General features: G+C 37.8%; 2 protein-coding genes across 2 annotated transcripts in view; one reads left to right on the forward strand and one right to left on the reverse strand.

The window, feature by feature from the left end:
- Positions 1–2,117: 2,117 nt before the first annotated feature.
- Positions 2,118–17,220, reverse strand: CNOT7 (CCR4-NOT transcription complex subunit 7). Its single transcript, XM_031440213.1, has 7 exons — positions 17,020–17,220; positions 15,307–15,517; positions 13,520–13,713; positions 10,029–10,190; positions 7,372–7,516; positions 5,025–5,135; positions 2,118–3,776 (listed from the first exon to the last, which is right to left on the reverse strand). The coding sequence occupies exons 2-7, from the start codon at positions 15,421–15,423 to the stop codon at positions 3,648–3,650; spliced, it is 858 nt and encodes a 285-aa protein (XP_031296073.1). The 5' UTR covers positions 15,424–15,517; positions 17,020–17,220; the 3' UTR covers positions 2,118–3,647.
- A 60-nt stretch (positions 17,221–17,280) lies between these two features.
- Positions 17,281–18,123, forward strand: part of VPS37A (VPS37A subunit of ESCRT-I) — a 32,045-nt gene continuing 31,202 nt past the window's right edge. The window contains exon 1 of the mRNA XM_010995707.3: positions 17,281–17,674. Coding sequence (XP_010994009.1) covers positions 17,550–17,674 — 125 coding nt within the window. The 5' untranslated portion in view covers positions 17,281–17,549. The remainder of the gene's footprint in view (positions 17,675–18,123) is intronic.

Genomic DNA, 18,123 nt, shown 5'->3' on the forward strand with positions numbered 1-18,123 from the left:
GTATTAAAAGTACCTTGTGACCTGATCAAACATTTATTGTGTGAAAGTTGAATACTTTTTTAAAAAGCAACCTTAATTACACACTAACCTTAGTGTAAAATGCAAACATGTTTTAAAGTTCTTTAAAAAATATACTTAGGTAAGAAGTAGAGGATATGGATGAGTCCTGAATGGCTAGAAAGGAGCAACAGGAGGACAGTCTGCTTATCTGCATATGTACACTTCAGGTATGACGATTTTGTTCGTTTATGTTTTTACATGTTCTTTGCCCTGGTATAAGACTCCAGCTAACAATAACCGATGTTAATTCTTGCTTAGAAAAAAAAGAAAACAAAGATGTATGACACAAGTGAAATGGGTCCCTGCCAAACCAAGCACCTTAACATTTCATAAGTTTTTCAACTTGAGCAACTAAACTTTTTCCCGCTCCTTGTATATACTGTTACATCATCCTGTCTTAGACTCCGCTACTGACATAGCGGTTCCTCAGCTTCTTTGAAAATATTCTCACCTATAGTTATTCCACAGAAACTTAATAATTAGAAACTAATTCTTTAGTCACTTCAAACACAGCACTGATTTCTCAAAAATAAGGAATAGCTGGGCAGTACTGGTAATATCTGACTCATTAAGAGCCAAAGAAAAACACTCAAAATCAACTGTCTTCTTCCATAATTAACTGTTGATATTGTGCCTTATGTCCTCACTTTTCAAGCAACTGTTCTCATCAAAAAGCTGGTCTTAAATTCAAACATGATGTAACTCCCCATCAATAAATGGCTTTGCTTGGCTAACAGATGGGCCATTTATAAACATACTGTGGTTGTAGCCCTATTTTCATTTTTTATTTCTGTAAAGAAATTAGACTGTGATGAGGTACTTCAACTTCAAAATTCCTAATTCTCCTAACTGCTGCTTTCCCATGAGTTGGGAACACTGTGATGAGTACTTAGTCTGGTTATATGAATGAATACATGTTGCACTTTTCTAGCACAGTTACAGTGTGATAATTGCATAATAAATACAGTATTTTTTACCATATAATTTGATAATATAATCCACACTCCAATGTACCTTAAAAACACACCATTCAAAATGCACTTTTCTTGTTTTGACATACACAGTGCTATGGTACAGAGATACACATGGCTCTCCCAATGCTGTCAGGTCACGATGTGCATCAGATTTTGTAGCATACTGAGCAGGAATGTGAAATGAGAATGCCATGGGCAGTTTCTGCAGCAGTTGCTCAACTTTCCCACTGTAGTACAAAGATACCCACAGACAGCACATAAGTGATGAATGTAGCTGCATTCCCATATAACTATCTTTGGACACTAAATGTTCAATTTTATATAATTTTCACATGTCTAGAAATACTATTCTTTTAATATTCTTTTAATTTTTTCCCCAACCATTTAAAAAATGTAAAATCCATTCTTATCTCATTGGCCATATAAAAACAGGCAGCAGGCTGGTTTTGGTCAGTAGGCCAGTTTGCTGACCCTTGCTCTAGTAGATTTAATAAAATATGGTGAGTCCAGAATAAATGGCTTAGGAAAACTAAAAAATTATCAACCAAGTATCTTTTATCCAAAAGCTAGATTTAGTAAAATAAAGGTCATAAAGTTCCTCTTTTAGAAGTTATAATAAAATGCATTAGTTCTTAGAGACAGAAACCAAAATTGATACAAACTATGAAATTCAGCAACTACATGGCTGTTCAAAGGCAATCTTTATAATTCCTATTTTCTTAAGAAGATGAAGATCAAAATAAAGAGAAATCAACTAGATACCTGCTCTACTGTGTTGGCTTTAAAAAGAAACCACAGTAAGTTATCCAAATGCATTTACTTCGTAAATCTTTCAGAATAAATGCATTCCTGGAAAGGGTAGATAGAAGTCAGTTCTTAACATCTAGCTGAGGTATGCATAAAAAAAATGTCAACACTGTTGAAATGCAGAAGGTTCAGGTTGACTTTTCAATTAAGAGATTTAAAATCAGCTAGTTAATGAAGTTACTGAGTTCAATTCAGTTGCCCAAGTTAAAAAAAAAAAAAACCCACACTATCCCTCAAATAAATATTTATAAAACAAAATTACCAGTCATCAACATATATAAGAAAACATTTCTGAAGCCTTTATTTACAAAAGCTTTAAAAACAAATACCTTCTGTTTCGCAAATAATGTTTTGTTTAAAAAGGACCACCCAGTTACAGCATTGCAATATCATGAATAGAATGTACAAGGGGAACAAACCAATGTGGCTAACAGTTGGAGATTTGCTAATACTACTGATTGAAGTATAGCTAACACACATCATAACTTGTAGTCCATCATTTCAGGGCAGAGTTAATGATTATCAAAATGTCTTCCTACACATGCTCTGGTCTGGTCACATATTCTGCATGGCTAACTATTTCACAGTCTCTTTTGTCAATATATATAAAATAGATTGCAAAGATATACACAAAAAAATAAACAAGCATTACACTCCTCAGGTAATTTTATTAGCTATATTTGCATATAGCTAATAAATATATATTTCTTGTATTTTGTTGTTTTGCACCAAATCTGTCCATTATTTATCTCTGTAGTAACTGTGAAAGCACAAATTTTTTGTCTTCTAATTTAATTTGGTACAAAATATACCTAAAGACTTACTATCTTTGGATTTTAATGAAATTGATTTGTGGAATCAACAAATCAAGAGCATCCTAAGTATGGCTATAAAATTTTTAAAAAATTAAAAATAAGGGTACACAGCAATGGAATAAAAAGAAGCAGGTCAAGGGAAGTGTGCGATCATAAAATAATTGCAGCTTCAACATCTTGGATACCAATTTCCTGGCAGACACTAAACATCCAATCACAAAGTATTTTTCCTGAAGGGTGTAAAGCTGGTTTGAAAAATTCTTCAGTCACAGAGCAGCCTACACATGCCAATTAGAACTGACAGACACTAGATGTGCTTAGAAGATTAAATACTACGTACAGAAACAGCAGTTACTAAGCTCCTCAGTAGTTTTTTGTCTTTTTTTTTTTTTGTAGTCTTGCTGAATCAACCATTTGCACAATGCATGTGCTTTATTCTGTGGGTCAAAAACAAGTAAATACTGTATAAAGTTGACAGACGGTCATTTTTCCAGCTAAGAGCAAGAAAAACCAAAACTGCTGATAAAACAGAGGATGTGAGTCACAATCACTCTCTAAAGTGCAAAATTGATGGTCCACAATCTCAAATAGCTAAAACTCCTGCAGAATGGAAGGGAGACATGAAACAGGGAAATAAATTACAGTCAGTGCTAGTTAATTTAGGAAAGGGAAAAAAAATAATAAACCAAGCTCAAGTAGGTAAAGTTTATAGTATTCAATATGATGTAGCTTTCCCCACCTTGTCACATATATCTACTAACAAGTATATTAAGTTAAGGCCAAATTTAACCTGAATGCTTTTCTATTTATTAAGATCTGAGATAGGAATGGTCATACTTAGTACTGAAAGGCAGAAAATAAAATGAGCTATGAAAGAAAAAAAAAGAAAAAAAAGTAATGTCTATTGTTCAAGGGATTCAACAAGAGATAAAACCTATATACAAGCATGTGTGTATCTCAAATAAAATAAAAATAAAGGAACTATTTCATGTCATGACTGCTTGTTGGCTTCCTCTTCATATGCATTCCCTGTGCCATTCTGTACATAGGATGAACCAGAACCAAGGCCATACAAATGACCACAATATTTGGCATCATCAATATGATCTTCAAAGAACATCTAAAAAGGAATTTTGGAAAAAAAAAAAAAGATAATTTTAACCAAAAGGTACCACTAGTAATTTATATTTCAGCAATGTAAGTACTGACTGTTCATTAACTATGATGACAGCTCTTTCCTATGATGCTCCTTTGAAGCCACATGTTTAAAATCAATGACTGACTGATGTTCTCAGGAAATACACAGCTCAAAAGAAACCAAAGAAAAAGACTACCAAAAAATGTATAAACACACGTCTTTCCTATTAACACTTAGACCAATTTTATGAGAATACAGTCAAAATCACTTCCGAGTCAGTTCTCACTTGGCAAAATAGCTATTATGCTTTCTACTGTTAATACATTTCTACAAAAAATTTTAAACTCCCTGAAGTGTTTTCAGTCAATTCTTTAATGTCCAAGAGGATATACTCCAAAAATGCTATAGTAACTATTTTGCAAAAAGGAAAATTTTTTTGTAAGCAAAGGAGTCCATTCTGTTTTGTATCTGCACAGCTGGCTTTCTTTTCTCTGCATTTACCTACAGTGAAATATCCCTGTGCCTATCACTTAACCTAAAAGTAGACTTGTGTTCATTCAATTTCACTCTTACGTACCTAACTTCTTTATATTTGAAGAACTTATCTCTGCCTTTTGCCACTTAAGGAGTGTCTGCCCAACATGATTTTTAATTTAACTAACATTTCAGATTTATGTAACCACTTTAGAATTCAAAACCTCTTTGTAAGAACCTCCTAAAAAGCATGCATCCTACTTTGTAAACCCTCAAAGGACAGAAGAACAGCAAGAGCAAATGGTATTTTCAGCAGCAGTTTAATGCCTAAGAGAAGCCAATGCCAGGGGAACTTAACATATGGATTCCTTGACTTTACAGAAGCAAAACTGATGTGTCTACAGAAAGTTCTCTGGAGTTCTCACAATAGTCATCAGTATGACGTTGGATAAAAGTTGCTAGCTTCTAGCCTCAGTTTCTTCACCTAAGAAATAATATGGTTGGACCTACATGATTCCTAAGGTAGCTTAAATTTTTAAATTTTTTATTCTATAATGAACTTATTTTTTCATTTCCTTCTGAACTACATTTCAAGATGACTAATTTTTGATTACTTTCAAGTGTGGTGGATATGACTTATATGGTACCTATAATTTTATTGTCACTTAAGTACTTATTGCCCCCAAACTTTTGCCATTAGATTTAATGTTCTCAACCTAACAACCAAGAGAGAAAAAGGCACTGATGTCTTCATACTTCTCTCATTTTGAAAAAGGCCATTCCTGTGAGCAGTGAGTCAGATCCTGCCTGATGCTGTGGTCCTATCCGTTCCAGCTCTAACTGTTCAGCAACTTCCTGTAAACCACCCTAGAAGAAAGAAAAATTTGCCCGTCAAAAGAAAGAAACATTGGAATACCTGAATTCACAAATTACATAACTTAAACAATGATCAAAATAGAAATGAACTTCAGTATGTAAAGACGGACCTTATGAGGATGAGCAAAAAACAGAATGTGCATTACTGATTATTTGCTGAACGTGGAAAATTCATCATACAGGCAAAGTGACATGCAGACAACTGTACTGCAGATGTGGGGGAAGCAGGTCATACACAAGAGTAACAGGTATACAGGGTTATGTTTATCAAGCACATTCACAGTCCATGCATCAATTATTACAAAACTGACTGCAGTTACTTTTATATTTTCTTAAGCTTCACAGCAATCTATCTCTAAATAGTTTCATCTAAATAATTTGTACAAAACAAAGCTGTTATGACTAATCAAATCTGTAATAATTCACTAAATGCTTAACAATGGTTTTTGTTAATTTAAAAGAAGTGTTTTAAGAATAAGCTCCTTAGAAGGGTCCGCTAAACACGCCTACATTAATATTGCTAGGATTAAAAAAGAAAGATGAGAGTGAAACTTAGGAAGCAAGAGAATAAAACAGAAGGAGGGGAGAAGGAGAGGGGACGGAAGGAGAATAAAGAAGGGGAGGATGAGAGGAGAAAAAGGAAAGAGACACCAGGACCCGCGACAAAACACAAAACTAAATTGTGGAGGCCTCCGCCAGCAAACTAGCCCTCCCCGACACCACAGCTTCAAACAGTGCTTCGCACGCAGCTGCTTCTGTGCTAAAAATAGCGTGAGGATTAGGTATCACTAGCAGCTGCTTAGAGCAAGGAGAGAGTTATTCAGTATGGGATACTATAGGGCAAAAAAAAAAAAAAGTACCTTTGTCACTAACGTAAATTTTAACACAGCTGGTTACTTGGCATATTCAGAGTATCTACTGTGCTTAGAAATTCTCCAATCACATACACATAATGAAGAATAATTTGATTCTCTGTTCTCGAAACTGTCTTTGAACAGACATGTCAATTTTAAAAAGCATTTTCACAGCCAGATGAAAACACTTCGGCCTTGGGTTCCCAGTATGCAGTACTTGCAGGGGCTATCCTTTCCAGAGTAATAAGGATAGCCCACTGCAAGTTCACCTGACTCACAGAAGTCTCTTTAAATTGCACAGAATTCTGCTGTGCTTAGGTGGCACAAACGTGTAATAAGCTTTTTGAGAAATTTCCCTGGTTAGATGTTGTATCCTGTAACAAGGCAAGCAAACCTGGCCAAAAGACTGCTGTTTCAGTTCATCTGTCAAAAGCAAAGTTTCCTTATTCAATTCCTAAATTACTTCTTTCTGCATAAAAGTAAAGCTCTTAAAGGTTTTACCATTTCCTAGAAGTCTAACTTTCCTTGCACTTCCAGAAAGCTGGTGAGGAGAAAACTTGGTCAACTTTGATGTAGGTTCTATGAACCAACCACTTTACCTAAATGTTTTCCTTTAGTTAAAGCTTAAATACAAATACACCTAAAATAATTAAACCATTATATTCCTTAGGACCCTGTACCCCCACAAGTGAATTCATTCTCAAATTAAAGGAACACTTTTCCTTATTAAAGACCTTTGTTTTTGAAAGAATTAATGTTTAGAAGTAACAATTATTACATAGGTGGTAAAGAGTGTCAGAATGTAAGCTACTGCCTAGACAGGACCTACCTCACTGTAGCACTTACTGTTAACAAGCTGACATCCATGGGCCGGGGGAAAGAACCTTTTAGTGATGTAATTTACTCCTAGGAACATGACCCTACGACTAGACCCAACACAATAATCTCTAGCCAAAATAAGCTGACGGGGAAGCTCTCTCTGCTACATGACTGACCACCTCTGCACACTGCTGGCCACTTCAGATTTTATCTTGCACGGAGAGACTGCCTGTGTGTTGGAAGAAGGAGAATCTGCACTTCTGTGCAGGGAGCCTCAGTTTCTGTGATGCTCTGTGATTTTCAGCCTAACAAGCAATGACAAAAATCTGATCTTTGGTTTGAATCGTGCTGAAAAACTTATTCTGCCGATATATACTGAACCTTTGTAAAAGGACTTCATATAAATTATTACTTATGCAAGAAAAAGAATCAAATAACTACATTTAATATAAAACTTAAAAATACGGTTTAAATCAACATCCCAGCCCAGGATCTTGTAAGTCACCCAGTGTGAACAGTGCACTGATTACAGAAAAAGCCACTCCAAGCCTTACTTTGAGATTTTTGCAGCTCTTCATGAGGTACTTCACATCATAAATGACAGGAAAAAACAACCGAAGGATCTCAAAGAAGTCAAGTTCTTCTTCAGGCAAGTTAGAGTTGGTCAGGATTTTGATTAGGTAGCCAAAGTCATAACCACTAGAAAAGGGTTAAAGAATACAGAAGAGAGACCATAAATACCAGAGATGAAAAAATAAATTTTTTTCTGATACAGCTTTTAAGTGAGTCATACTGTTGACAAGAAAAAAAAAAAGGAATCAACCAAAAAAAGTACACAAAAGGACAGAGAAAATAAACATGTTTACAATTATGATGGGAAAATGCCATCAGTTCGGAATGGCATTCAGAGGGCGAAATAATATCTTTCCATCTTTTACATAAAGAGATCATATACTTCAAAAATCCAAAGAGTAATTCCCTAACAAAGTATTTTTACTTCCCTTAAGTGATTTTAAGAGGTACTCTGTCCCCTCAGATTCTGTTCCCATCTCAATCCCCAAGACACTGATGGGACTGCTGCACGTGAAAGCAGTGAAGGGAGGAAAGGCGGAGAACTACCACCCAGAGGGTAAGAAACCAACCCCACACTCTCACACTCTCACATCAAGGTCTCCTAACCTCAGTGTTTGACTTTTCCCACAGCTTTATGCCTCCCTATACTCCTGTCCACAATCAGACCCCCATTTTTCCTATCTGCCTTTCCTTTGAGGACCTCTCACAGGAGGCTCTGCCTGAAGAGCCCGGTTCCCAAAGACTGTTCATACATGCTGCTTCCTTGTACTGCCCTTGAAAGCACATGTACTGTTTCCTCCACATGTTTAATTAAACAGGGTAGGTATCACATCTAAAAAAAATTTTTTCTTATTGCACATAGTTGGGACTCAAATATTTCATGAGACATGCTATTAACATATTTTAAGTGGGGATTACAAATATTTACATTGAATGTTTAGAAATTTACTTCTTACTTCAGAAAGAAAAAAAAATTTTAACAATGAAGACCATTAACTAATATTAAGGTATAAGCAATAAACAGCAGAAACCTTTAAATTTCTGGTAGGTGACAAAGAGGTAACTTTAACTTTGCTGTCTATCTAAAACATAAGTCAATATATTTGCTTACTACTAGTAAAAGTAAGATATTAGAGTTGAGGATTTATAAATTTCTGAAACTAGTCTGTGTACTAGAAATAGATTAGAATATGAAGAAAACACTTAATGACATTTAGTAGAATAAAATCTTAACATATCCTGACAAATCTTCAAATATATCAGTCTAATCTGGACCCTAAACTCTAAGACATGACCCCTTTCTGTTTTTCCTCATCTTAAGATCCCAAAGCCTAGCACAGTATTTGCTCATAGTATTTTCTGAATGAAAGAACATGTCATGCATAGTAAAAAGGACAATGCTTTCCAGTTCTTTTATATCTTAATGACCAGAAAAGTGAAAAAAGAACTCAAAAAACATTCAAGTTACCAGAGACTTAAGCCTCATCTCCTGAGGTATAAGCTCAAGTGGAGAACAGAGAAGAAAGATAGGTGGAAATTAGTATATTCAATACTCCAACTGAAAAATTACTGCTGAATGCTGCACTGAAGTTTACCATATGAACAGTTCTTCACGATTCTTACTCATCACACAGGCCAGCGCTGGAAATTCTAAAGCATGCAGGGCCTTTTTTTTTTTTTTCAAATGTGTGAAATGGACCAACTATAAGAACATTAATACCTGCATAATGCAATACTTTTAAAAACATAACAAAAGGCCAAAGAAAATCATTCCCAAGGCCACTGATAGTCCCTGGGCTGCCAGTTTAATTTAGTTTACTTAAATAGGAAAACTCTTTCTCTTTTCTAAGTCTGTTTTTACAAAATGGAATTAATTTCACTTCCAGAAATTCTCTTCCACAAACTAGCTTTACTTCATAATAAGAAAGAATTAAAAACTACCAGTTACTGAGAATTTACTGTATATAAAACACTTAATTAAATGCTTTAAATGTTATTACTGATCATTAAAACAATTCTGTAAGATATTTCCAAGTGATTTCTTCCTAATACTATTTTTAAAAAAATTAATACCCACCACACACACACCCCTGGCTTTCTCTATGCCATTCTTTTTCCATAGCACTTACCACCATCTCAGAACCCACAATATACATTTCATCATTTAAAAAAAGTTGTCTACCCCCACCAGAATGTAAACTCCATGAAATCAAAGATTTTAGTGTATTTTGTTCATAGCTTAATTCTAAGAATCTTACCACAGTGCTTAGCATATGGTAGATAATAAATAAATATTTTTAATGAATCAATGGTTTCATTCATTCTAAGGCTTAGAAACGTTAAATAACTCTAGGTAACACAAATTCCAAATGGCACTGCTGGATTGAAACCAAAGCCTATTTCCCAGCTGTACTCCTTCCACTAGGCAAGACTCTCCTTCTCGCAGGCTACGGTGGATCCCACACCATTAAATGAACCTGTAAGCAGACCAGCATCAGCCTGTTGAGTTAGGAGACGGCTGTATGGCAGCTGATTCTTTGTAGAACTAAGCCTGGAATTCTGACACAGTGACCCAAGCCAAGTATGAAGCAGCTAGGGAACGGTAACACAAATGCCACTTTCAGGGCAATCTTTTTACCTATGAAATGACAGCCATTTGACCCCTTCACAGAGGACCACTCCTGATGTCATAAGAAGTTCTGCAAAATACTGGGTCTCAATTCCTTCCTCCTCATGTTTTTTAAACTGGATACCAGATGTTGTTAGTAGCTCTATAGAGTCCTGGGCATACATGTCCTCCCTGGCAGGAGAAAAAGAAAGACAACATTCAAAAGTGCCACAACTGTTTAACAAACTGTTTTTCTCCCACTTACATCCACAACTACAGTGCCAAAAACAACAAGTGAGAGGACTGGCTTGGGTCCATTTATCCCAACGTTTCACATATATGGAGAGAAAATAAAATTTAAATGCAAAGGTCATTCAGTGTTTTAGAAAAATGTACATATAGTAAATAATCATTCAAAGCAGTCCAATGGTGAGATTTTAATCTTTGCTATCAGTTTCATTAGCCTTTCACAAGTTAAATAAATTCAACTGGATTTGAAAAAAAGGGTCCTCTACTCACCAGTGGCTACCACCACAAAGTAACAGACAAGTTCCTGTCAGAGGCTCTCAGGCTCAGCAGCCATTTTAACGCTGCCAAATGGAACTGTAGCCGCGGGGGTGAGGGCCTGATCCATATCCCATGCTCTCAGCAGCACCAGGAAGGAGACCAAGTGGAAAACATCTGATGTGGCTGAGTTAAACCACATTCTGTCTTAAAGGAAAAGGAGATGCTTCCTCTCCCTAATGATGGGTCTTTCAAATGGCTCCAGTAAGCAGTAAACTGCTTAAAATGAAGGACTCCATTATAATAGCAATAATTTCTTCTTCTAACAACCTTAGTCCTAGAAGATTACCTTCCAAAAATCAAACCAGGAAATCTAAACATAAACCTATCTTTCAAGATTTCACTTAAGCCAAAAAGAAAGCCATCTCTAATTTCTAAGCACAAACACACAGGTAACCAAAATACTGTATTAAATCAATAAAGTGACCAAAATGAAGATGTATGTTTCTGAGAATAATGAAAAGTATTTGGAGCACTGACTGCTGGATTTCTCCTTTTATTTATTTTTAAAATTGTGAGGATACTGGTTTCCACTGCATAACAAAAGAAAATTCTATAAAAGCTTTAATAAAACTAAACTGAAAGGAACATTATTACCCTTGGGCCAAAAAGTATTCCTACGGTCTACTCTCTGGGAATCAATTTGCTTCTAAACGTCTTTGAAAAGTAACAAAACCAGGAACTGAAAAACAGAGTGGAACCGCAACAATTACTTTAAGTCAAAATTTCCTGGAAATTTTCCCTGGAAAACCCTTTTGGAGAGATATCTGAATAAATCCAATACAACTAAAAAAAATTATACAACAGGTATTATTGGCCTTAAGATGCTAAAACCTTGAACAAGTCGACTCTCACTCATCAGGCCCTGATGCTCACTGAGAGACATGCTTTAGCAACTACAACCAACCAAAGGCATAACAGACCCTTTCTCTAGGCTCACATTATTCTGAGACAATATGCTTCCTCTTCTTTTCAAATCAGTGTTCCCCAAACTTACCCAATGAAAACAATCACCCAGAGAACTTGGCAAAAATATGATGGATTCCCATGCCCCTCGCCTGGACCCACCAGATCTTAATCTCCAGGAGAAAGACCTGGATGAGTACCTCTCGTGTTTTGTGATCAAGTATCATATTTTGCTTCAATTTTCCTGTACATTAACAACTCCGAATTCAGTTTAGAGCGAATTACCAAATGTTCATCAGTACCTAACAATTCTAATTCTTGGATTTCAGCAATACAAAGCAGACAGAAGAGTTACGGGACCATGAAGTTATAATGGTGATGATCAACTCTCCTCAGCACTATGTCCCTGGTGGCTAGCACAGCTGCTGACACATTGATTCTAGGCACTCAATTAAAAAGTCAATTTTCATCTTTCAAGATTCTGTTCATGGTGCTCTTTCTCCACATTAGGTCGTATCAGTTTTATCTTCCAACTGACCTTTTCTATTTAAATAGTATTTTTCACTCTATCCTTCTTAAACATCTCTTCAGACATTAACCTTAGTATGAATGGCAGCAAAATCTGGTAGCAAAACTATCGTAGTACTCTCTGTATAAGAAAAAAATGCCTCTCAGATATTGTAATAACAAAGCAGTTATTAATAGAAAAAAGATGTTTCTAGAAAAAGAAAAGTGTCAATTTCATCAAAACTGAGACACTGATGGGTCACCTCCTACACTCATGTACTGAGATCACAACAGTACCTTAATAAAGAACAACGTTCTAATTATCAGCTTAGAAAAAAGGTAACATGGAACAAATGAAATGGGAAAAAAAAATTTTTAAGGGCTATCCTTTGCAAAAAGGATAAAAGGCAATTTTCAGAACTATAATACTTACAAAAGGTTATTATCAGTTTGGATAGAGATGAGTACTTTTCACCCTTTACAAAGTTCTGGAGAGTACATTATTAAATCCAACAGAGTAAAACAAAGAGTCAGGCTAAACATAATACAATTATAAGCCAAACTATTAAACCACTGACAACACTACCCTCTAAAATCATCAGTCCTGCTTTTTTTTTCAGCTCTTATATGCTAAATGCCACATTACAGAGCCTGGGAGGTTCTTACATTGGCACTACCATTAATTGTCCTATAGCTTCTTTTACTGTTTTTCAAATCAGATGTTAGAGCCTATGACACAAGCAGAGGCTGTCAAATAGAAGGATGCTACAACATAGTAACATACTTAAAACGTATTAGACATTTCCCCAGCATACAGTTTGTAAATAATCTGCCCTCACCCTAAGACACGGGAAACCTCCCTAAGCTATCAAGACTACTCCTACCAATGATATAGAAACACTGTTAAGTAGGAAACTAGGTTCTGACCCAGGGCTTAAGAAATCAGATTCTGAATTGTTTCTAAAAGAAACACCAGGTTCAAGAAATACCATTACTTCTTCTAAACATAACTTACAAGAGATTTTGTGGGCTGACCTGGGAATATAAGCATTATATTATATAATATTGATTTAAAAGGACAAAGCACCCAAGTTTCCACGAAATATCTTACCACCTATGACGTGTAATCTGCTCATAAACTGACCATAATAAAAATCTCTTCATAAGAAGGATAACTATTACAACAAACACAGATATATTTCAAATTGCACACAAAGTTTGAAAGCAAAATTAATGTTGCAAGGTCATTTTTTTCTATCAAGAAGTACTTTCAATACCCAGTTTTCTAAATTTTGAAAGAGCGGCAGTCATACTTTTCAAATAACATCTCTAAAACTCAAAGTATTTGAATTTAAAAGTCTTTATCCTAATTTTTTGGTCCCATAACAAAAAGAAGCATAACCTTTTGAAATTTTAGGTTTTAACTATTTCAGGATAACTACACCAAGTTTAGTTTTGAATTTCATTCATCATACTTAAGAGAAATTAATCTGAAAACTAAAAAACTAAAAAAGAAATTTGGGTTATATTAATTTCCTACTTACGTCAAATTAAATTTAAAGTTAAACTGCCAAGTTGAAGTTCCTGGAGGGTATTCTCCTTGTTCATTCATAAATGTCAGTCCAAGCTGAATTATCTTTAACAAGTCTACATTACACCGCAACAGCTGGTACTGATAGTCAGCATTGCTCCTGAATTCTCCAATGGGTCTTGCAACCACACCTGGAAACTCGGTGTCCTGTAAAATAGTTTTAAGATTCATTATTTAGTAAATATTTGAAACCACAATCCACAAATTCCTAGGATAAATAATTTGGGGTACAAGTCAAAGAATCCTATTATAGGTGATATTCTACACAGTTCATACTCAAAGTACCTTTTAACTAGGAATGGCATTACTTTTTAGAACCATAAAATAAAACTCTACTATCTTAATGACTTCTTCTTACTTTAAATATAGTATCAGTAAAAAATTACTATGTATAATGTACACATGATAAATGCAACTAAGTACTCTATTCCCTAGGAAGGGGGGAAAATCACAAACTCATATTTCTCAAGGAGTATGTGAAACTATGCTCACAGTATTCTAATGTTAAAAGCAATGAAGAACTGGTTAAAAAGAATGGAAAATGCACCATATCTTCCAATTGCTTTTCTGAAACAAGATTTATATGAACACCAAAAACCCTCCTAATTTCTTGCGCTAACAGTACTCCCTCTCTCTACAATCCACAGAAAGCACGCCCTTAAAAACTGCATGCCACCCACTCATTCCTGTAGAGTGTTATCACATCTCTAGTGTTGTCATTCCTTATCATCTGAGAAAATAAATAATCACTATGAATTTCTACTGGAAAAAAATAACTTCAATTCTAATTATGGGTAAAGTACATCTATTAAATAGAACACTGTCTATGTACACTCAAATATTCGTATTTTAACCAGTCAACCTGCCCCTCCCAAAAGAAGTGTATTTATTTATTTGGATTACATAGAATAAGAAAGTAATACAAGTATCAAAAGTCAAATTAGGAAACTAAGAACAAAACCTAAATACTACCTCACTATGAAGTAGTAAAGAAATTAAAACTTAACTAAATCCAGTTCAACCCAACAACCAGTATATTGGATGCTATGTGTTATGATAGGTGTTGAGGGGAGAAAGAATGATTAAGACATGAATCTCTTACTTCTCAGAGCCAATAATCTAGAAAACAGCAGAGCAGCCAAAACAGACATTCACAGCTAGGTGCTAATGTTCCTCTGCTGAACAGAAACAGTTTCACACTCTTAACATCAGACAAGGCCACTCTGTGACCGTAGCTGAACATACGCAAAAACAGACATTGTCCAAACCACAAAAATGATCCCACATCCTTCTATTGTGACTGAGTGACTGTTGCTTCCTGACAGCTTTAGCCTCCCTCTCGTCTTCTCTCATTCTAGGTGAGACTTATTAAGATACCCTATCACAGAATCACCCAGCTTCCCACCAGCATCCAATCCAGAGCAAAGCCCTGCTTCTTCACTCCCTCCCTAAAACCACCTGACACAAGCCCAGATTCTAAAAGTCTTTTTAACACTTTCTTACTCAAGTGTCCCACAGTTCTAACACTGCATTTTCCCTCAATGCAATGAGTAAAAAACCCCACTTGTCACACCACAGGTGTGTTCCTGGTGGTCTTCGGTTGGAGGTCATTGACAAAATTCTCTTTTCATAATTAAATTAATTCCTTAAAAAATCAACCAAAGGGTGGAACTCAAGATGTTTAAAAGCCCCTTTCCTCTCTCATAGAAAATATTTTAAGAATTTTGCTCATAGGCATACCATAGCAACGTAATTATATTTTCGGATAACTTGACGAATTTTCTTCATCTCTTCATCCAGGTTGCAAGCCCAAACTTCACAAATTCTTTGGCTATGATCTACAGTTGCTGCTGGCATAGTGAGGACACAAGGAGTCTAGCTGCCAAGCATCAAAATGTTATACTTGATTGAAGAACTGTTTCATAAAATACTTTATCCTTTATTTGTGTACCTGTCAAAATAAGAACCAGCTATATCAGGAATATGAATCATACAACAATTGAGTTGACAGAAACCTAACAGATTAAGTATTCAGAGTCCCTGATTCATAAGAAAATCAAAGTTTAGAAAGTGACTTGAAAGACTAGACCGTAAAAGTCACACAGCTAATCAGGAGAAAAAGGACTACAACACAGGTTTCCTGGTTCTAATATGTTATGTAAAAATAGTAGGTTTTGTGTATATACTAATTATTTTTTAAAACTTTCCATTAAAGATTGCTCTGAATTCAACCCACTCTTTGAATAAAATTTTATAAAGACATCCATCTCCAGATAAAAATGAAAAGTGAAATACTGATATACATCTGACAAGATAAGTTGTTACCAGGACAAAGGTAGTATTTGCTTTTATTCCTCATCAATTTAACATTCAAAGTCTGATTTGGTTACAAAATCTACTTTACTGGAGTTTATTCAAGTCAGACTGGAGGGGCTAAAAGTAAATCTTTTTTTTTTTTTTTAAGCTCCTTCTGAAAAATAAGTATCAGCCACAGAAACTGTTTCAATGTCCTTAACTGAGGATGGGAGAAAGAAAGGAAGCAATATAGTATATTTTAAATTGTTTCTTTCTAATTTCCTAAAAATCAGAGCATTTTCCCTGGTTACCGAACACACGTCACGTTTCTGGTCCATAAACACAGGTGTCATGGTACATAATGATAACAGTACAGACCAACATTTTGATTCTTGAGCAGGGAAATTCCAGATGCTCCATTTTTCACACAAGTTTGAAAACAAAATGGTAACATGTAAAAAAGGAAATTGTGACCTCCCCTTCTAAACTCTTCAGTCACCTCGAATGCTCTAAGAACAGAAACCAAAGATCCAGGGTACCCCTCCTCTGTAATCCTCTTCACGCCGCTAAACACACACACACACACACGCGCGCGCGCGCGCACACACGCACATACACCTTGGAAAGACCCTGTAGTTTAAAATCGCTTTCCTCCACCTCTCTCTCTCTACTACAGTTCCAGAAGCCCCAAAGAGGCACCAGAGGCCTCATTACTGGAGGTAGCATCTCCGAACAGCGGGTTCCCAACGAAACGCGAGGATCGTACAAACACGTTCAAGTCACGGACAACTCTCATCCCTGGCAGAGAGCCAGTGCGAAGGCGCTGATAACCCTTTACTGGAACCCGATTGACTCCCAGACACCGCTGCGTGAAGGAAAACGGGGAGCTGAGGATCTAGGCCACCGCCCTCCACTCCCGATTTCCGCCCCACAGCCTCGAAGCCCCAGGTACAAAGCCTTCGCGTCATCAGTCCGCGCCACCCCCTGACATACCCCCAAGCCCCGGTTACCCTCCCCCCTCCCCCCGGCCCTCTCCTTCGCCAGCCGCGCTCCAATGGCGCCATCGCGCACCCTCTTGGGTTGATCGTTCCCGCCCCCTTTCTATTTCCCCAACCCGCCCCTCCCCCCCCGCAGGGTTGAGGCAGACGCAAGATCTACTTGTGTCGCTGAGCTCGCGCTCCTCCTCCTCCTCCTCGCCATAGAGACAGCACCCAGCGGCGGCGGCGGTGGCGGTAGCGGCGGCGGCAGCGGGTGCCCCATAGACACCTCTCGCCCGGCAAGGGGGAAAGGGGAGCCGGAGCTGCGCCGCACCGCGCTGCGCCGTCGCTTCTCGCACGTCTGGGCGGCGGCGCCAGATGATGACGCAAGACGCAGAGGGGGCGGAGCACGCAGGTGACGGAGATTTGGGTGGAGGAGACCGGGGCGGTCCCGCGGCGTCCAGGCGGTGAAGGTAGGACTGCCAGTCCCGGGCGGAGAGTTCCCTCTCTCCAGCTGCCCGCTGTAACAGCATGCCCCCCGGCCTCCGAGGACCCCCGGCCGGCCTTGCTTAGAGAAGACGCGGCTCCCCAGCACTGGGGCCGGGGCGTCTCTGCCCGCTCCTCCTCTGTCGCTGGAGAGCTGCCGTGCTGAGCAACTGGGAGAAGCAGGCCAGAGCCTTCCAGGGCCTCGGGCCCGGGGCCCCGTGGAGGATGAGCTGGCTCTTTCCCCTGAGCAAGAGCGCCTCCTCCTCCGCAGCTGGGTCTCCCGGTGGCCTCACCAGCCTCCAGCAGCAGAAGCAGCGCCTCATCGAGTCCCTGCGGAACTCACATTCCAGGTGACTGGTCGCTGCCTCTCCGACAGGAGGAAAAAGTAGGGCGGGAGGGTGGGCTGGACCTGACCACACTCGCAGCTTCTCTGGCGGCTCCCCGCCGGCGGACTCCTGTTACTTATTTCCCTTGGTCCTGGTCACACGCTTGCTCTCCCGTCCCTGCCCCACGTCCAGGATTTTCTTCCCGACTCTCCCTTCCTCCCTCCCTCCCTCCCGCCCCACCACTGCCCAGCTCCTCTAATTCCCACTTGCTCATCCCTCCTGACACATCGCTGCTGACTAATCTGTCTCAGGGTCTATAATATGCTTCGCTTTGCTCGGCTTCCTCACTAACCTTTCCGTTTGCCGCGTTGGTAGAATTATTAAAATTCTGATTTTGGCTAAAAAGAATTGAGAGTGATCTTAAGGTTTCACAAAGAGCGGGCCGTTTTGAGGGGAAAAAAACTTTCAACATC

This window comes from Camelus dromedarius, chromosome 22 (assembly GCF_036321535.1).
Source record: "Camelus dromedarius isolate mCamDro1 chromosome 22, mCamDro1.pat, whole genome shotgun sequence".
Classification (NCBI taxonomy): Eukaryota; Metazoa; Chordata; class Mammalia; order Artiodactyla; family Camelidae; genus Camelus; species Camelus dromedarius.